Source organism: Hippoglossus stenolepis, chromosome 13 (genome assembly GCF_022539355.2).
Source record: "Hippoglossus stenolepis isolate QCI-W04-F060 chromosome 13, HSTE1.2, whole genome shotgun sequence".
In the NCBI taxonomy this organism is placed as follows: Eukaryota; Metazoa; Chordata; class Actinopteri; order Pleuronectiformes; family Pleuronectidae; genus Hippoglossus; species Hippoglossus stenolepis.
The window spans coordinates 24,162,509-24,183,719 of record NC_061495.1 but is presented as its reverse complement, the minus strand read 5'-3'; the positions used below and the strand labels follow the sequence as shown (position 1 = coordinate 24,183,719).

At 40.9% G+C, this 21,211-nt stretch overlaps 2 protein-coding genes across 5 annotated transcripts in view; one reads left to right on the top strand and one right to left on the bottom strand.

The window, feature by feature from the left end:
* Nucleotides 1-1,822: 1,822 nt before the first annotated feature.
* si:dkey-251i10.3 (uncharacterized protein LOC553498 homolog) lies at nt 1,823-4,390 on the bottom strand. Its single transcript, XM_035174175.2, has one exon. It carries the CDS (start codon nt 4,307-4,309, stop codon nt 2,012-2,014), a length of 2,298 nt encoding a protein of 765 aa, XP_035030066.2. The 5' UTR covers nt 4,310-4,390; the 3' UTR covers nt 1,823-2,011.
* Nucleotides 4,391-15,893: 11,503 nt separating this feature from the next.
* ccdc93 (coiled-coil domain containing 93) overlaps nt 15,894-21,211 on the top strand; it is a 39,534-nt gene continuing 34,216 nt past the window's right edge. Inside the window, exons 1-3 of one of the 4 annotated variants that reach the window (XM_035174053.2) lie at nt 15,894-16,189; nt 16,586-16,699; nt 20,010-20,104. In XM_035174053.2, coding sequence (XP_035029944.1) covers nt 16,103-16,189; nt 16,586-16,699; nt 20,010-20,104 — 296 coding nt within the window. In that variant the 5' untranslated portion in view covers nt 15,894-16,102. The remainder of the gene's footprint in view (nt 16,190-16,585; nt 16,700-20,009; nt 20,105-21,211) is intronic. The other 3 variants (XM_035174055.2, XM_035174051.2, XM_035174054.2) reach the window with 3 other exon arrangements.

Below are 21,211 nucleotides of genomic sequence, written 5' to 3'. Positions count from 1 at the left end.
GAGATGTAGGCCATTCATATCCCCAGCTTTCTGATTTCCAGCCACAGCAGCCTTTCATATATTTGAGTCAGAATAACTGTCTAATCTTGTTGCAGTCCAGTGGGCAGGGATACGTCCAAGGACTAGGTCTCTTTTCACTGCTGAAGGGTGTATGAAGCTGTAGTAATTGCCCCAAAAAGGTGGTTCAATAGAGAGGAAGGTGGAGAATGACTGATTTAGTAACTATAAGGTTTCTAATGGAATTCTCCACTGCTTCTCGGGCACTCAAGCTGACAACCATTACCTGAACTGATGCATAGTCCATTACAGCATCCCCCGCTGTAATAGAGTGTCTATCATGTGAAATACAGAGACGTCAGGTGCCAAAGCATGCACTTTCACCCATGTGGGAAGGTTTAACCCAACTGTAATGGCTTTTATTTTAGACACTGCTGCATGCTCTTACAAATGTGCTTAAAATCAAGAGTGAAAGAGGAGAGAGGAAGTCAAGCACAGATGTGTAAAAGGCTGCTGTTAGATGGTGTATAACTCATGAAAGTGCCCCCCTCTCTCTTTCTGGCAGGGCAGTAGAAACTTCCACACTAACCAGTGCTTAACTAAGTTTGAGCAGACTGACAACAGGCTTCAATGACATAATGTTCTAAATGAATTGATGACTGGTCTATAAAATACTGATCAGTTTCATAAACCTCAGTAGTCCAAAAAACGCAGATTTGTATTTAAAAATTGCATAAATGTGAAAATCATTAAATATAACTGAGATACTCAAACTAAGGATTGTTTGATAAATAACTTGATTCAATACATCAATTATTAAAGTAATGTGTAATTTGTGATTGACTAATTGTTTCTGCTTTGTATCAAACTGTTAATGTGGCTGAGTAGTTTGTAATGTTACGAGCAAAAGAAAGCTGCAGTAGTTTTTGATAACTTACTTTGAGGAATTATAAACATTTTCTTATTTCTTTCATTTGACAAAATGAGCATGAGTTCTTAAATGTTGACACCAGCAACTGAACAAGAACTTTATGTAAATAAAACCCAAGTGAAAGTAAACCAGTAGATCTAATTTGAGAATAGTAACAGTTCAAATTAGACCAAACATACATATTGTATAGATATTATCATTAATTTAATGTCTCCTCCAATTCATTTACTGCCATTATTATATTGTGATCCAATTAATAAAGTTTACAATGCCATGTTTACTATGATTGTGTAACCTTAATGCTCCCTTTTTATTCACTTCACATTTTCCCTACAGCTACAGCTTGTGTCAGCACTCAACTCAAATGCTGTATTGTCAGTACAGGTAGTTTTGAGGTTCTGGACCATATGAGCATGTAAAATACAGTATATCTTTCACTACAATATTGAACTGCATAAAAGTGTTGGAATTAGCACCCTTACCAGATTTGTTTAAAAGCTTTAAATGCATCAACAATAAAAACAGGTAGATAATAACATTTAAAAGCACTAATTCTGCATTATGTGCACTTTTCTTTTTGATTATGTGGAGAAATAGTCTTTTTAATCCTTGTAAATTTTTGTTTAACACACCCCCGGGTGGCAGACTTCCACTTTTCATTTCACTGGAGATGAAAACTGGACTGAAACACTGGAAAGCAGCAGTTTCTGCTGTAAATGTATTTAATCCTCTTCAGAAGACTCAAAATAATAACTATTTCAGCAGCAGTAAGGTTTAATTTGGTATGTGTTTTGTAGATCTTCATCTCACAGGTTACACAGCTACACAGTGTAAGACAGCCAACTACAGGGTGACCCAAACAGCAGGTGATAATTCAATGAGTTTGCAAAAATCTTTAACTCCAAAGAAATTTATTTCAAATCTTAACAAATTAATTTGATACAATACGAAAAAGTCAAGAAAAGCATAGATTTCAGTATAGATATTAGACTGATCTTCATCCCATACAGAGAATTTATTGTTGGCACAGTCGTGTTTAGTGGAAAAAAGCTTCAACCTCATTTACTTCTGATCATTTCAGTATTATTTGTTATCCACACTACACACCAGCTTCTTGTCCTTCACCAGCTCCTCCCGAGCCATGGGCTCAATGATGGAGCCCAGCTGGGTGATTACCTTTGGCTTGGTGATCTTTTTAACAGTGTGCTCTGTGTTCCAGGTGCGGCCCACGGGAGAACGGACGGTGCTCTCAAACTGCATGTGGTTCTCAAAGGGAAAGGGCAGAGAATTCACCTGGTGGAGGCTAATGGAGCTGTTTCTCTTCTCCGAGATGATGACACTGGGCAGGTGCTGATCTTTCCTGGGTGGAGGCAGCACAGTCTTGATCCTGAACCTCCTGCATTTGTTGCGAGATGGCTTAAGCCCCCCCCCTCCCCACTCTCCCCACCCAGGCAGCGTCAGGTCCACCACCTTAGGTCTTCCTGCATCTTCCTGATTCCTCTTGTCCCTAAGGAAGTCTGACATGACATCATCTCCAGCAAAGGCCTCTTTAATGAGCCCCCTCTGTTCCAGCTTTTCATCTGAGTCCTCTGTGTCCTCCACTGCTGGGGCAATCGGGACTTGGATGACCTTTGCTTCTGTGGTGAGAATTTCTTTCAGCTCAGTCCCTCTCTTCCTTTTTCTGTTTTTTCCTGCCTTCAGAGTTGCTGACGGCAGTTTTTCTGTGGCTGGGACAGGCTGTGGCTGAACAGGTGCTTTATCAGTTGATAACTCCTGACTGAGGAACTCCACATCCTCCTGAGTCCTGATTCTCTGCCCTTCTTCCAGCTGAGCAGAGTCTGTGTGCTTGGCGTCCTCTGCTGCATCAGCCTGTACTGCTTCGGCAGCCTGACGAGAGTTTGCTATAACTTGGAAAAGACTAGTGAACTCAGACAGCTGCTCCTCCTCCTCTTTGTTGGAGGTATATTCTGCTGCAGCTTTATTGTCATGATCCACAAATATCACAGGCATGATTTCAGCCTCTTGAACCAGACGCAGTTTCCTCCTGTGGTCAAATTCTCTGAGGAGTGCTTCCTCCGCAGTTTCCTCCACCTCCTCATAATTATCTTCTTCAGTTTTATTTCCCACCACTCCAGCCCCCTCCTCTGTGAAGTCAAAAATGTCACTCCTCTCTGTGGGTTGCTCAGAGAGCTTTCCTCTCATCCAGGGATTTGAAGAATCCAGCCCTCCCTCCGTATCATTAACAAAATCAGGTATCAATTCTGGAGAGCCTACCTCTTCCTCCTCCCCCTCATTATTCAGTGATGTCACCAGCTTCTGGGTCAGCTCTTTGTTCACCTCCAATTGTTGCTGCATTGCTTTGCGAGCCCCCTTGTCATATTTAGAAATGATAGCATTTGATTTGGCCCACTTGCCGCTGTTCTGATGCTTCAGTGACATCCTCTCCTGCATCCTGGCAAGCTCCACCTTATTCAGCTCCTCTATGGCAGCTGCTGGGTTTGTCTTAATCATCTCATCAAACTGCTTCAAGAAGTCTTTACGTTTGGCCTTATTATGCACTTTGTGGTATTTCTTGCTCTTGATCTTTCTCTCTCTACGGGCCTTGGCTTCGTAGTAGGACTGCAGTGCCCGGGCCTTCTGTAGCTCTGCACGGCGGATCTTGGCCTCCTCAAGGCTCATGGCGCTCAGGGAAGCCTCCTCAGCAGGGGTCAGGATGGGGTCATTGATGGGCTGCTTGTTGGCAGATAGAAGGGCAAAAACTTCCTGCTCCAGTGGGGTTTGTACCTTCCAGCTGGTCACCACCCTCTCCATAGCTTTGGGGCCAGTAGGCTCCTGATTAAGAGGGAAGAGCAACTGCTCGGCCCTCTGGTTCTGTTTAATGACACCTTTCCACTTAGACACCTCTGTCGATGCCTTCTGAAAAGCAACATCTCTCTGGATCCTCTCACTTTCCTGCTTACTGAGAGAACATTCGATGGTCTTTTTACTTTGCTCTAGGTTCTTCAGCTGCTTCTTGGTCTTGGCTGGGACTGCGGGGTTTTTTTCCACAGTCCCGATGAGCTCCGACAGGTCCATTTTGTCTCCCTCCCCCTCCGCGGTGACGGTAAAGTCCGACATGTAGACGGATGCCTCGGATCGCTCCGCCAGCTTTTTCTTCCTCTGAACCCCGAGAGCGTTGATAGCTTCCAGTAGCTTCTGGCGTTTTCGTTCATCATTGTGGCCGTCGTCCTCCTCCTCTTCCTCGCTGGTGAAGTTTACATCTGCCTCATTCAAACGCTCTTCCTCTTCGTCGTAGACCACATGTTTCTTCTTCTCCGGCCCCTCGCAGCTCTTTTTAACTCTCTTTGAGCTAATCGCCTTAGTCTTAGACATTTTAGCCATGCTGCAGTCACCACACAAGTGGACGAGATAGTAAACACGTGTACCGTCAACCAGACCGTTGTCGGTAAACACTTGCCGTAATGCGAGCAGTAATGTCGTAAAATATCTTCTTCCTTACATTTTATGGCGGTGACACAATTGTGTGTTACCGCCCCCAGCTGGAGACAAGTTGTTATAGTGAAACAGATGATCGGTATCACTCTCGGTCAATTTATTATCGTATAATCCGTGATCCGCTTTAAAATACAGCGAAAAAACAAATACAAGTTATTCTCGTTTTGAACCACTAATGGTTCCTTTTTTGTTGTCATAATCAAGAACGAAATAAATCAAACAAACGGCTCGATTTGGATTATATATACCTCTTTACATTTCCGTATTGTATAAATGCTTTAAAAAGCAGACAAGTGACCTGGAAATGAAAGAAAATATTTCAAAAATAAAATCTAACAAGAATGTTAGATTTGTATATGTACACAATACACTTGTCAATAATAGATAAAGGGCTTACATGTTGTTTTATTTTAATTAAGAAATAAAATACCTGTCACAGCATGAATTAGCCTAATTTAATCTGTTTTTTGGAATAGTCTGTGTTCTCCTTCCCAAATAGTGACGAAATGATCGAGAGTGACCAGCAAATGTCTCCACAGGCCACCTCATTCCCCATAGTCTATAGACATAACCACCTAATTCTAACTTTTAATGGCCATTTTCGTTCCAATACGATCATGGCACACTATTAGCTACCAGGGCAGAGTCTACAGAAGGGCTCTCATCGGTTTCTAATGTTCCACTTCTATATATTTTGTATTGCTTTGTTGAATAATGCCGAAAGTTCAATGTAATAATAATATTTCACTGCACGTTAGAAAACAAAAAAGGTATGGAAATGTGAAATTAACAGAAACATACATTGGTTAAATTCCCGGACTTTCTATGTCTGGAATACCTTTTAAATGTCACTTTTCTGATTTCAATGACTTGTCGCAAAATGTTATTCATAACCTTTACATTCTTGAAGAGGTGCATTAATGATATTTATAGTACTGGTGTTGTGGACAGACTTGTGTTGACCACAATGTAAAGGCACTGCAGTGGATACTTTTACTTAAACACTAATTCAGAATCACTTTCCTTGAGTATTTCAAGAATTTTCTGTATTTTATCTCTATGTACTGTCCTCTCTACATTGATTTTACAGTGTCAGTTACTAGTTACTAGTTACACCAGGTGCAGATTTTACACAATGAATAGTATAACATATTCTTATAAACACCTGTTTGAAATCAGGGGTCACAATTCAGATGTTTATGAGCTGTTAACAGCTCTAACAAATACCATTTTTTTCATTCCAAATTTCTACAATGTTTTCGTTTTAATTAATGGTTATATGATCCAATACTTTTACTTAAATACTCAATACTACACTATACTCCAATTTTTCATACAGGACTTCATGTATTTTCATATAATATATAATCGATATTCTCACATACATTAAAGGATCTGAATATTGTATCCACTGCAAAATAAATGGGACATCACAACCAGTAATACAAAATATTTATTTAGAAAAGAGCAAACAGAACATGTGTTGCCAGCTGAATAAGTTAAAGTAGTGTTGAAGGCATTTGGTAACGTGAAAGATTGATTGGCTGAGAATGTTGGGCTAGCTTTTTTTGGGTCAATGTGTGACATGATGTCATTTCTTTATTATACCGTGGAGGGCGGGAGTGGATGAACCCGGTTAAAGAGTAACCGCCCGCACGGAACGATCTGAAAAATATATGAGTGCAAGCACACAGTTTGGGCAGAAGCAGAGCAAATTTAGGTTCAAAGAGGGGCTATTTGAGTGCAAGGGCAGGGTTTGATGAAAAGTAATACAAAATCTGTACATAAATTCAACAAGTCATGCTCTCAAACCGAAACACCACGCTCCTTAATAAAGATAGGAAAAAAGCTCCACAGATTGGCACCAGGATCTACAGTTTCAAAGTCATTCTCTGGACACCAATCAATTGCACAAAGTGTTATTGATAAGCGGCATAGACGAGTTTCTTTATCAACAATAAATATTTGATTGAAATAACTCAAAATAATATAAAAGCAGGGTCTGGAACTGCAAGGGAGAAACAAAGGTTAATAGACAAACAAATATTCCAGCCGACTTAAACAAAGAAAAAAATGGAGGATGTGAGCTGAGGCCACATGTGGAGAGGCAGTCTTACTAAGGCGTGCCCATGGGTGCCACCATTTACTCACCTCGGGTGCATCACGGCAAAGCACAGCAACAATGGTGCACACAACACTCATATTCCAGTGCTCTCACTTACATGCATTGATGTTGGGACCTCACCCGGAGTGCCTAGCCTCCCAGTAGTTTGGCACTCAGCTGTACTAAAACAAAAAAAGAATGTAGAAATTAAGAATATAACCATAAACAATATAACCAATAATGGTGTAACCCAGTTGATCAAATAAACAAAGATAACAATTCAAACAAACCAAGCAATAAAGTAAACACTACCAGAAAGGAACAATACATTATTACATTTCATTTAGCTGACGCTTTTATCCAAAGCGACTTACAATAAGTGCATTCAACCATGAGGGTACAAACCCAGAACAACAATAATCAAGAAAGTACAATTTTCTTCAAGAAAGCCAAACTACAAAGTGCTATAAGTAAGTGCCATTTAAGTGCTACTACATTTTAGTTTAAACTTTTTTTTTTTTATTCAAGGTATAGTTGGAGGAGATGTGTTTTTAGTTTGCGGCAGAAGATGTGTAGACTTTCTGCTGTCCTGATGTCATTGGGGAGCTCATTCCACCATTTAGGAGCCAGGCAGAGATGGGCAAAAATACATCAAAATGTATTTTGATACAAAATACAAAATACCCCTCAAATAAATGTATTAAAATAAAATACAAAATACTGGTGCCAGAAAATGTAACAAAATACAATACATGTATTTTGTATTTAAAATATAGGAAATACTTTTTCTGGATTTTCCGTTTTCTCACAATTTGGTATAGCAGAGCATTCAGGTTTGGGCTATATAATGTACACAAAGCTCTGGTGAACCCCACAAAAAGGAAGAACAGTCACAGAATGTCAGTGTAACTAAGCAAAGCTATTTTTATTAATGGGACTTAACAGCCCATAAACTTTGGCTTTGTATCAACAAGAAAATATTCATCACATATGAATAGCATCACACATTAGGCCTATGTATACTATAAAAACAAAATATAGAATTAAAACCAGTTGTACACAGATAAAGAGCCTAAATAAATTACTGTACATCAAGTTCTGCACAGAAAAATGAATACAAATAAAAGGTAAATAGTAAATCAATACAAAAGTGAACAGGTAACTTAACAAGTGAGTAGCCTACTTACTTCTCTTTTACTGTACCTTGGCCAGTGGCATGGTAGCCTACTTATTTCTCTCTTACATTGGCCAGTGGCATGGTAGGCCACATAGTTCTATATTACAGTGTCTCATACAGGTTCACACTGACATCTTTATGACATAATAATCCTTCCATTTTGGTTCTTGAGACCCAACCACTGAGTAGCCAGTTTAGTTGCCTTTAAGAACAACTAACTTTTCAAATATTTCTGGTGTTAACCGCCTCCTGTGCGGATGGAATATTATTCCTGCAAACGAGAACAGTCTCTCAACCGGAGCTGAAAAGGGGAGGGTTGTGTTAAATCGAACAAAAAGGAGCTTGATAAGTGGGTACTGCTGAAGAGAAAGCAGGTCTTTTCTGGTGTCCTCCAGAAAACGAAGGGTCTCTAACTCAGCTTTGCTGTGGCTTGTGATCTCCTGTCTTTCCTGGACTTGAGTTTCTTCAGCTGAGAAAACAAAGAAGTCATCTTCCTCATCATCTTGGAGGTTGGAGGAAGCCGTTTCACTCTCTGCCACCAGGCCAAGATCTTCAGCTGAGTGGAGCATAAGCTGGTGGATTCGCCTCCTATCTCCTGACAATCGTGGTGGTAGCCAGCGCATTTTGAAGAATGGGTGAGTGACTGTTGCCAAGATGGCTTCGTTCACATCCGTCTTCAACTCCAGACAACTACTGAACCTTTTCTCAAAACCTACCAAGATGGCTTGTAAAAGGGGAGAGGTGTGCCTTAGGTTGGAGGCTTGTAGGTCATGGAGTTTGGATTGCACAGCAAAAAGGGTAGGGATAAGTTCACCATAGTAGCAGGATATCTGACCCTGTAGCCGATCTATGGCTACTGCAATAGGTCTCAGGATTTTGCAGTACTCTGCCAGGTAGTCAAGCTCCACCTCTTTGAATGGAGGGAGCTGAAGTTTTTCCATCATTTCAGGTAGTTTGTCTCTTAAAGTGGCCAGCTGATTCAAACTGTCATACATAGAATTCCAACGTGTTGGGCATGGTGTTTTCAACTGTTCTTTTGTCACTTCTGACAGGAGTTCTGCCGTCTTGGGTCTTTTTGATGCATTCCACAAAGCTGAGCACTTTCCCATGGCTGTGTGGTTCAGACGGGAGAGTGTGGGAGAGTCCTTCATCGCCTGCTTCACATCAGTGGTACACACTAAGCTCAGTGTATGAGTGGCACATCTCACATGAGGTGGTAGGATGATTGCACCTTCAGACACTTCTTCTTCTGAAGCATTGATGGTTACAAAGGATAGTCCATCCTCTTCTGTGTCATCATTCTTGTCTTCATCTGTAACAACAGATATGTTGAACTCCTTAAAGGCCTTTACAAAATTTGACCCATTGTCAGTCACTGTTGCAATGATGTTTTCATTTGACAGGCCAAATTCTGAGTGGATTTCATCCAATATCTCAGCAATGCGGTTGAAGTTGTGTGGACTTGGGAAATGTCTGCATGCGAGAACGACTGATTCACGTTCAGTTGAATCTGGCTCTCTTTCAGATCACTTTTTTTGGCATTGAAATCTGCTTCTGAAAGTATTTTAAATACTAAATTACTCCACTCTAAAGTATTTTGTTACAAATTACGTTAGATTTTTTATCGGCCCTATCAAATACAAATTACAAAATACTCAAAAGTAATTGAAATACGTATTTCAAATACAAGTAATAGAAATACTGCCCATCTCTGGAGCCAGGACAGCAAACAGTCGTGATTTTGTTGAGTGGTTAGCTCGCAGTGAGGGAGCAACAAGCCGATTGGCAGATGCAGAGCGGAGTGAACGGGCTGGGGTGTAAGGTTTGACCATGTCCTGGATGTAGACTGGACCAATCCGTTCGCAGCACGGTACGCAAGTACTAATGTTTTGAAACGGATGCGGGCAGCCACTGGTAACCAGTGAAGGGAGCGGAAGAGCAGAGTAGTGTGAGTGAATTTAGGTAGGTTAAAGACCAGTCGAGCGCTGCATTCTGGATGGTCGGAGGTCGGATGGCACTAGCAGGTAGACCAACCAGGAGGGAGTTACAATAGTCTAGGCGCGACTTCTGAGTGAGAAAATATGTATTCTCCTGATGTTGTGCAGCATGAATCTACATGAACGTGTTGTTGCAGTAATGTTGGCAGTAAGGGAGAGTTGACTGTCGAGTGTCACACCCAGGTTCCTAGCGGTCTGGGTGGGGGCTCACACAGAGTTGTTTTGTTGGAACAAAACCAATATTAACAAAAACAAAACAGAACAGCAAAACAAAACAGCAGCAGGTGAACCTAAGACAAGGAGACCAGAATGGGACACGGAGGGAGATGACACAACTTGACTGTTACCATTACAGACATTTATTTCAACAAGATATAATACAACATGTAGGATTTTCAGTAGGTCAGTAATGTAAAGCATGTATGGGTGAGGGAAGTGGGTCTGTAAGCAAAAGAAAAAGTAATGCCGCCATCAGGTGTCAGGGAGAGCCCACCTCGTCCCTCAGAGAGAACGAGACATGAATGAGGCAAGGCTTTTAAAGGGCAGAGCACACAGGGCCCAGGTGTGCACTGATTACAGCTGACGTCACCTCCACCTTTTTGAAAACTGATTAATTGGTAGTATATTTAAGGACATGCAGGGTATATAAATGACTCCGATTTACCTCCAAGCAAGTGAAAAGATGGCAGATCTAGCCTTGCTCGAAGATGCTGCTGCCGGTGCCTACAGGAGAGAGCGCATCTTCAGGGACCGTAAAAACGTTTGAAGAAACTGAAAAATGGCTTATCAGCCGTTTTCGTTTTGCTGCAATTATCCAATTCCCTGGAGCGGCATCTTAGTCACCCGACACACCGCTCTCAACCCATACCTCCTCAGGTTTAAGTCCTGTCCACCCTCGGTTTCCTGGCTACAGGTACATTTCAGAGGGAAATAGCAGATCGGGCTGGAATTTCACAACCTTCTCTGAGCCATGTCATCCCGAAGGTATTAAATGGCATCATAAGGCAAATGCCCATTTACTTTAAATTTCCCTATGATGAACAACACCAGAGTGATGTGAAGAGGAAGTTCCATGGCATTGCTGGTGTGCCAAATACTGTTGGAGCAAGACTGCACCCACGTGCGCATTAAAGCTCCATCTACAGACTCCATGCAATTTACGAAAAGAAAAACTACCATTCAATCAACGATGTTGTGGCTCACTGGCCAGGAGGCACCCACGACTCCTTTATTTTACACAAAAGCAGGGGGAATGCGTTTGGAGGCAGGAGCTGCAAGAGACTGGTGGCTTGTCGGTGAGCATCTTGTTGTGAAATACATTACTTTTCCTTATGGGTTTATCCTAATTTTTCTGAAGCAAATGACACACACACACACACATATTCAGTCACGCACTTATATATTTGCGAGGACATCCAACAACTGTTTCAGTGTTTCATTAATGTTATTTATTCCTGTCGCAATTTCCTTCACTGCAGGAAAGCCAGCTGATTTTGCGCAACCTCGTCAGCTAGGACGCAGGCATACTGACGAGACTCCAGGAAAGAGGACTGGAGGACCAGTCACAAACAAGGCAGGTGAAGAGCAGAGAGAGAGACAGAGGCTCACAGGTGCTTTATATAGCCTGATTAGAGGTTTGGCTGGAGGAGGAGCAAAGGCTGGGGCTCCGTTCAACAGTAATGCACCCTATGTTCACCCACACTGAGGAGACTTCCCCACCACACACAGACATCCATGTCATTGCCAACAGTACCGTGACTGCTGTTAGGTGCCGGGATGAAATCCTCAGAGCGATTGTCTGACCTTACGTTGGTGCTGGGGGGCCCTGGGTTCCTCCTGGTGCAGGACAATGCCCGGCCTAATGTGGCCAGCGTGTGTAGGCAGTTCCTGGATGACGAAGTCATTGATGCCCTCACGTTCCCCTGACCTAAATCGAATTAAGCACCACCTGTTTCTAGTTTGTCGTTAGTTCAGTTTGTATTTAAGTCAACTCCTCAGTTCAGTATCTGCCTGCTTTGTGTTCCTGATCCTGAACTGTTTGATTTTCACCTGTTTGTTTCTTTCTGTGGCTGCCCCTTGTTTTATTTTATTTATTTTCAATAAATACATTTTTGGGGAATTGGATCCTCCTCACTCCTGCATTTGGGTCTACCTGCTCACCAAACCCTGACACAGATTACAACAGAATATGGAGAATGGAACTCCACAAGGTAGCGTCTCCAGTCCATATAATGATTGATACATTTTCACAGGTTGAACAAAGTTACATTAGATTACATATCATTTAGCTGATGCTTTTATCCAAAGCGACTTCCAATAAGTGCATTCAACCATGAGGGAACAAACACAGAACAGCAAGAATAATGTAAGTACATTAGCTTCAAAAAAGCCAGACCATCATCTTCTCAGCCAAGGTGTAGTCGGAAGAGATCAATCAATCAATCAATCAAATTTTATTTGTATAGCCCATAATCACAAATCACAATTTGTCTCATAGGGCTTTAACAAGGTGTGACATCCTCTGCCCTTAATCCTCAACAAGAGTAAGGAAAAACTACCAAAAAAAAAGAAACCTCAGAGAGAGCCACATGTGAGGGATCCCTCTTCCATGACGGACAGAAGTGCAATAGATGCCACGTGTAATGGAGAACATCAGAGATGTGTTTTTAGCCTGCGGAGGAAGATGTATAGACTTTTTGCGGTCCTTGGAAGCCAGGACAGCAAACAGTTGTGATTTTGTTGAGTGGCTAGGTGTCCCTCGCAGTGAGGGAGCAGCAAGCCGATTGGCTAAAGCAGAGCGGAGTGGACGGGCAGGGGTGTAAGGTTTAACCATGTCCTGGATGTAGGCTGGGCCTGATCCATTCACAGCATGGTACGCAAGTACTAGTGTCTTGAAGGCGATACGGGCAGCCACTGGTAACATATAAAGGGAGCGGAGGAGCGGTGTAGTGTGAGAGAACTTAGGTAGGTTGAAGACCGGTTGAGCTTCTGCATTCTGGATGAGCTGCAGAGGTCAGATGGCTCTAGCAGGCAGACCAGCCAGGAGTCTAGGTGTGAGATGTCAAGAGACTGGACCAGAACCTGCCTGCTGAGGGATGTATTCTCCTGATGTTGTGCAGCATGTATCTACACAAGCGGGTTGTTGCAGTAATGTTGGCAGTGAGGAAGAGTTGGCTGTCGAGTGTCACACCCAGGTTCCTTGCGGTCTGGGTGGGGGCTACCACAGAGTTGTCGATGGTAATACGAAGAATATGGAAGGAAAAGTAGTTTGGTCTTGTTAAGGTTGATTATCAAGTGGTGTGCAGACATCCACTGAGAGATGTTGGTCAGACAAGCAGAGATTTGTGCTGCTACCTGTGTTTCAGACTGATGAAAAGAGAGAATTACTTGGGTGTTATCTGCGTAACTGTGGTAGGAAAAGACATGTGCGTGAATAACAGAGCCAAGAGAGTTGTTGTACAGAGAAAAGAGGAGGGGACCCAGGACGGAACCTTGAGGGGCCCCAGTAGTGAGTGGACAAAGTTCTGACAGAGATCCTCTACGAGTTACCTGGTAGGTACGTTCTTTGAGGTAGGATGTGAGGAGGGAGAGTGCAGAGCCTGAGACACCCAGATCCTGAAGGGAGGAAATAAGGATCTGATGGCCAGAAGGATGGCCACAGAGGAGAGAGAGGCTGCTCTAGTTGCTCAGTGACAGCAAGGAGGGCAATCTCAGTTGAGTCTAAGATTAAGAGCAAAAAGCTCATCAATATACTCCAGTGTTTGTCAGGACAAGAATGGGGAACAAGTTGAGCATCACTGTAAAATGTATACTGGGCACATGAGATTTGTTTTTGACTATGGGTGTAGCTTAGGAGAAGGGAAGAAAATAACACTCATTGCATCTGATAGCTATTGAGCACTCACAATTACACAATCTGGCATATCTTTATTTAGGACAGATATTATTATTATTAATAAAAATAAAAATAAAAATAAAAATAAAAATAAAAATAAATAAACAAGTAGACCTACAAGTCCCAAAAGCTAAAAGCCACATCAGGAAAAAAGAAAAATCAATATGGCAGGAGTATTGGGGTAACAATAAAACCGTAGAACATTTATAAAATATACAAACACGTTGGTGCTGGGAAGATGGAGTGAAGGAACCGAAAGGAAGGAAATATCATAACCCGTTTGAGAAAAGGTCATACAGGACTTGACCACTCAACTGTCATCAAAGGCTGTTTTAGTAAATGAATTAATCTCAGATCATAATATTGATTTACTGTCTCTCACTGAGCTCTGGCTGCATCATTAAGAATACATCTAAATCCAGTTTATCATTTAATCCTAAACCTAAACTAAACTATAACTCATTTGAATGTTTTGTTGCTATGCTGCCACACCCACCTAGGAAAACACCATTCTCATTTGCTGTAGTTTACCATGCACCTGGGGGCTATTCTGAACTTTTAATCAAGCCTAGTCCTAAAAACAGATAAGGTTATTATTGTCTGTGACTTTAACATTCATGTGGACAATGGGAGCATTAGTGTTGCATTTATTTCAATATTAGACTCAATTGGTTTCAGTCAGTGTGTACACAAACCCACTCATTGTTATAACCACACACTAGACCTTGTAATATCATATGCTGTCAATTTGAACATCTAATAATACTTCCACCTTATCCTATTCTATCAGATCATAATTTAATAACCTTTGATTTCATTTACCAGACTACATGCCATTAATCAAAAACTAATTTTTTAAATGTAATATAACCAACGAAATCTTTGAACATTTTGTCGATAGTACTGCAGACTCACTACGATTAGATTCCATAGCGCCTCTAAAAAAGAAGAGTATAAAACAAAGTAAATTAGCTCCCTGTGTGATTTAAGTTTTCTGGAAGCTGGTGAAAGGAGAACTCAGGCAACAGCTGATGTCTTATGCAGAACAATTTAATGTAGACTTGATGCATCAAGAAGACCAGAAGGTGGAACAATATACAAATGCTAAAAGAGTAACATGAGCAATTGTGGAGGTGGAGCAGCCGGGTGCAGCAGACAGAGGCAGGAAGTGACGTATAACTCTGCTGTGTAGATCACTTGTTTTTCTTGACAACAGACACCTCTGTCAGCTCTTATCACCACAAACTCGCTTGACATCTTCGTTTGTGTCTTCCATGTGCGTTTCAGCACTTTTTCACCGGGAGATATTGTTTTCGTTTTGTTTTTGCGTCTGAGGGAGAATATGTCTTTTATATATTCAATGAACAAACGTGTTAAAAAGTAGCTGATTAAATTGCTGATAATGACAATTTAGGCCTGCCTACTTTATTTCTGCAGGAGATGCCTGATCCAGTTGTCTCCTGTAGTAATATGTAAAAGTGACACCTAATTCAAAGATGCAGACACATGTAAAACATTCGTTTTTTTGGTCTTAACTCTTTCTTTCTGCTCTGCTGTAGCTGAAGATAAAGTAAACTTTATTAATAACAGAAGATACGCACAAAATGTACGGTAATCTGTGCTGTGCGCTATAATAAAGTTTCCTTTACAAAATAAAATGGCAAATCTTGAGAAAAGATGTTTTCAGTTTCTACAGAGGGAACATTTAATCATTACCTACTCACAGCAAATAATAAAACAGATTTAATTGAAAAATAAAAATAAAAAGACTTATAATTTGAGGATTATAAATGGAGATAACCTTATATAAGTAGAGGGAAAAAATGAATTGGACCATTCCACAGTCAGGGGATTTAAATAATTAAAAATATATATTTAGAAATCTGACAATCATGTGAGGATTCACATCACTTCTGGATCATGTCATGAGAATAAAGCAGATGTTCAGTTTTTTATATTTACGTGGTGTATACCTGTATACATGAAGATATAGTACATATTACACACACCTTCGAATAACCCAGTTGATTTAAACAGCACAAGGAACTGCAGCTGCCAAATAATAAATCAAATTGTTTTAAATAAAGATTTTATACAATATGGAACTACATTTATCATGTAAGTGAAGAAGGTGTAGGGTCGTGTTTTACATCATATTTCGTTTTATTTTAAACAAATATTACAGTGAAACAACCGCACTACTCTCAAGACGAGCAGAGACGATGACATTATCAAATCCGCGGTACCAATTGCAGAATGACGTACTGCGTCCTCCCGTCCCCGGGTGTTTGCTCTGCCGAGTCCAATCTTCCACGTATGCCACGAACTTGCTATTGATAAACTAAAGAATTCGAAGGGCTCTTATTATAGCAACCGCTGAACTACTTCCGGGTTATTTCACTCATTTCTAACAAAATGGACTATTCGATCGATTCGAGTGCACCCGAAGACGTGTACGTCACATTTTGCGATCATGTGACCTATCACCCGCATCGTTTAGTTCAATATGGCGACGGCTTCGTCTGTTTTCCTCAGAGTGAGAACTGGGTCGAAGATAGGTGCCCAATATGACCAAGAAGGCAACCTTATCCAGGTAAATACAACTTATTTAACACTGCACAAATGATGTTATTGTGAAACAGCAGATATTTGTCAACACATAACATGGACGCTGGTTAGCTAATGGTGGAAAAAGCTAACCCATTCGAGGTAGCGTTATTTAAATGTTACTCAAGTGTTTACGGTTAGCGTAAGGACAATGTGAAGAAAAACTGGAGAAATGTCAAGCAAAGTGGGACATCAGATGAGAACAGTTCCCCCTGCTCGCCTCTTTTCTCACATGTCGTCTAGAAGCTAGCTGAATTAGAAAACTTTACTGTGTGTGGGAGTCATTGTCTCCATCCGAAGCAGCCCAGCTTCTGTCTTATACTGACGTAGATGCTGCTGCTGCTGCTGCTGCTGATGATGATGATGATGTGTCTGGCTCCAGGTGGAAACCAGAGAGGACGAAGAGCAGAGTTTCAAACTTGCGGAGATCCTGGAGCTCCTGCTGGCAGCTGGTTACTTCCGAGCCAGGATAAAGGGACTGTCACCTTTTGATAAGGTACACACTGGATCTGTTAAAGTATGGTGTTGGGAAAACTGATTAATTCATGCTTGTGCAGTTGAAAAAATTAATGTAAGTTTACAAGAATGAAAGTCGGATATTCACTATAACTTCAAGAGAAAAAAACAAAACAAATTCCTTGAAAAATACCCTCAAACCATTAAGTCACATATTTGAGATTTGGTGCAGAAGGAACTACAACAAAGGGGACAGTGGATGTTACCTCTGCTGGCAGTTCAATGGAACTTGTGGTACTGCAGGACAAAAGCTGTCACATCATTCAAAGTAGTGTTTTTTTTCTTCTGAATAGACCTGATTCCAAATATATAAAGTCTTGATGCTTATGATAATATGCAGATATGGCCAAGACTGCACATTAGTCCATGTTTGGGGTTGTTTCCTTTTTCCTGAGATGCTGGATCCATAGAGATCTCCTATAATACAGCCACACACAGTGGCCTGCAGCCGAGGAGGAAATGCGGTGGTTATTCAGACCTAGGGTCTCATTTATAAATGTTGCGTATGCACAAAACGGGGCCTGAAACGTCCGTATGGCACTTCTCACGCAAACGTTGTGATTTATAAAAACAAACTTGATGGGAAAATTTGCACATTTCCACGCAAACTCTGACCCAATTAATATGAACGTTTTGGAGAGGGGAAAGTGGCCATGCAGAAGTGAGGTGGTGATCTGAAGCCAGAATATTGATCCACTTCATCATTGACATTAAAATCAACAGCTTTAGTTGTGCGAAAAACAGTATCTGTTCCACACAAACCTTTTTAATTGCAAAATATATAAAACAAATTACGTTCAGATGCCATTAAACAGCAGAGTTACAGAGTCGAGTCATTAATAGTTGTTAATAATATCTTCTAACACTGTGCATGTATCATCAAATCGCTGCAGTGAACGTAACTGTGCCATCAGGCGCACAGAGCGCACTGGAGATCACTTGCATGAAATGAAGAAAAACTATTCACTTTCCAAATAATATCCCAGAGTGGAGGTTAGGATCCACTGATGTGATTGCTCTAAATAAATAAATACTGCCGTGACACTGCGTAATGCTGCGTGATGGATGCACGCGAATGGAAGGATGAGGAAACGAGGGTTCAGCGATCACAAAGATTTTTTGTCCCATGATGATGAATGATCAGCTGATATAGATTCTATAGATCTGTGATCTTTGTGCTGAACTGAGTCCAATATCATACAGATCGACTGACGGTACCAAACCATCCCAGTAGAAACACAAGCATATAATAATAATTCCGTCAAATTTTATAGATTAGGGACAGGACAACTGCTCTGAATTTAATAATCCTGCAGTTTTCCAAGTTCCCCCACATTCTGAGAGTGTGTTTTTTTTATTTGCCTCCACCTTTGAATAGGATCTTTTTTATTTCAGGCTCCCTGTTATCTATATCGTCTTCACTCTCACTCACTATATTATCCGCAGCAGCAGCAGTGTATCAGTGTATTTTCTTTATTAATCACATCACTGCTGTCCCATAAAATTGCTCTTCACCTCCACTTCACTAACAAACACTTCGATGGCAGTGTCAGAAAGTTTCGCTTCCTCTTCTCATCGCTTGATGCCGTGACTGTCATGGTGGAAACCCATTGGTCAGCAGGATAATTTAATATTCATGAGGTGAAGTACGAACATTTCCAGGTGGACTGTGATTTATAAAGTGAACATTGCGTTCAGGTGTGCGTGCGCACAGTTTTATAAATCGGAATTTTCTTTTGCGTACGCCATTTACGGCTTTTGTGCGCACGTCCACTTTTAGTATGAATCCCACGCACTGTTTTATAAATGAGACCCCGGGTTCGTCAGATGTAGCGTTATCAGGGGGGCCAGGGGAACTTCCTCGCCTGACCCCAGGGCCACACTGGCTGCAGTTGCGCTACGGAACGGCCGCAGATCGGCTCGCTTTTCATTTCCGCATCCATTTAACAGATCAGAGCCTTTTTTCTAACAGAGCAGAGCCTTTTGTTCAACCGTGGTTCAGGTCTCTGCGATTTTCTCTGTGTGCTGCACGTGGTTCTCAGCAGAATATACAGAGAAAATGAACTTTCAACGTTTATCTTTTAAAGAAATGTCACAAACATAAATGATTGCAATATTGCATATGCACATTTAATAAAAAGAACTCCAGCATTTCTGTAGACCGAAAATATTCTAAAATCATTTTTTTTAGAATTCTTATGAGATGTACGGCTTCATACCTTATAGTGTGCAGGACTAGTTTTATAAATGGAAATATAGTAGTCATAGCAGAAACGTCAGAAAGGCTGTAGTTATATTAAAAGTTAACTTGAAGAACTTCAGGTGATTGGCATTAGTCTCTTGCTATCTCTCTCACTCTCCGTCTGTCTCTCTTTCCCCCCAACTGAATGATGTAAACAGGTAAAGAAACAAAATGGTGATGTATAATTAAATCATCATAAAAGTAATATTTATAGCCCATTTAAAATATAATATATATATATTAATATAGTATTAATATATATCCATATAATATTTAATATTTAATATAAATATACAAATACTAATATAGCAGGGCATTGTGCATGGGGACACACTGGTTGTCCCGAGGCCGACAACGCTAGTAGTGTGTGTGAGAGACTATGATGGTACATGTAAGAGAACATAGTTGTGTGTGTGTGTGTGTGTGTGTGTGTGTGTGTGTGTGAGAGAGTATATTAGTGTGTGTGAGAGAGTATGATAGTACATGTAAGAGAGTATATTAGTGTGTGTGAGAGTATGATAGTACATGTAAGAGAGTATATTAGTGTGTGTGAGAGAATATAATAGTACATGTGAGAGTATGATGGTACATGTAAGAGAGTATAGTAGTGTGTAGTATACAGTAGTAGTGTGTGAGAGAGAGTGTGATGGTGCATGTAAGAGAGTATAGTAGTATAGTAGTGTGTGAGAGTATGATAGTACATGTAAGAGAGTATAGTAGTGTGTGTGAGAGCTTATGATAGTACATGTAAGAGAGTATACTGGTGTGACAAAGTATTAATTATCTCTCAGGGCTGTACAGTATCTCTCATAGGGCTGTACAGTAAAGTGCAGTGGCACAGGGTGATTATACGAGCAAGTAAAATCTGTTTTGTGCATAAGACAAAACGTTTGTATATGATATATCAATATCGACTGATATGAAAAAATTATTGTGATAAGATTTTTTTCCTTTTTGCCCAGCCTACTCAGTAGACAGTCCTACTTATTAATCAATGCAGTTAACCTCCATTCTCACTAAACCTGTTTCCTCTGCCTCCCTTGTTCAGGTGGTCGGGGGTATGACCTGGTGCATCACCACATGTAACTTTGACATTGATGTGGATCTTCTTTTCCAAGAAAATTTGACGATTGGCCTTAAAATGTAAGTGTTTTTTCTGTTGGCTTACTCTTCTCCAGAGCTCTTTTTATCACAATTTGTCTCATAGGGCTTTAACAAGGTGTGACATCCTCTGCCCTTAACCCCCTAAGAGTAAGGAAAAAAAAAAACTTTTAACAGGGTAAAAAGGAATATGGGCTATACAAATAAAATTTGATTGATTGATAAAAAGAACGTAGAAACCTCAAAGAAAGACACGTGAGGATCCCTCTCCCAAGACGGAAAGAAGTGCAATAGATGTCACGCGTAAAGGAGAACATCAGCAAGATAAGGGTATTTGCATCATTGATTAGAATAAACACTTTGTAGCATAATGGAAGGTCAATGAATTTATGGATTATTGTCAGTAATGGTCGAGTATCTGAGGAGAAATATTATATATCAAGCAGTCTTGTTGTAATCATAGTCATCACATTATAGATCCGGTATCCTTGTACTGTGCCGTATTACCCTGCCGTATGTCCTCCCTTTACACCCCCCAACTTCATTTTTGCGATGCTCTGTTTATTATAAACATTGTTTGGCGTCCTGCCCCCGCTGCTAAAAAAATGGGAAACACTATATGTTTTTTTTAGGATAATGGGATTAAGGATAGAGGTAGAGAGAGAAGTCAAGTTGGTGACAGGTAGTGAAATGAATAGGGTCAGATAGATGGAGAAGTGCTCAGTCCATGATGGAGTTCCCCCAGCAGTCTAGGCTTAAAGCAGCATAACTAAGGGATGGTTCAGGGCTCTCCTGGTCCAGCCCTTTCTATAAGCTTCATCAAAGAGGAATGTTTTATGTTTAACCCTAAATGTAGAGATGGTGTCTGCCTCCTGAACCCAGGTTGGGAGCTGGTTCCACAGGAGAGGAGCCCGTTAGCTGAAGGTTGTACTTCCCACTTTACTGTTACAGACTCTAAGAACCATAAGTGAGCCTGTATGGGAGCAAAGTGATCTATTTAGACAATATGGTGCTATGAGCTTGTTACATCCCCTTAATAGGTCTAGGGCCAGCTGGAGACAGTAAAACAACAATCAAAAATATTAGGAAGTCAGAGTAAAAGTTGAAAGGAAATGTTTATTGTAACGTTGCAGAATACCAGCCCTGACT

What these genes read in the sequence shown, in the direction of transcription:
- si:dkey-251i10.3 (XM_035174175.2), bottom strand. Translation starts at nt 4,309, where the DNA reads ATGGCTAAAATGTCTAAGACTAAGGCGATTAGCTCAAAGAGAGTTAAA.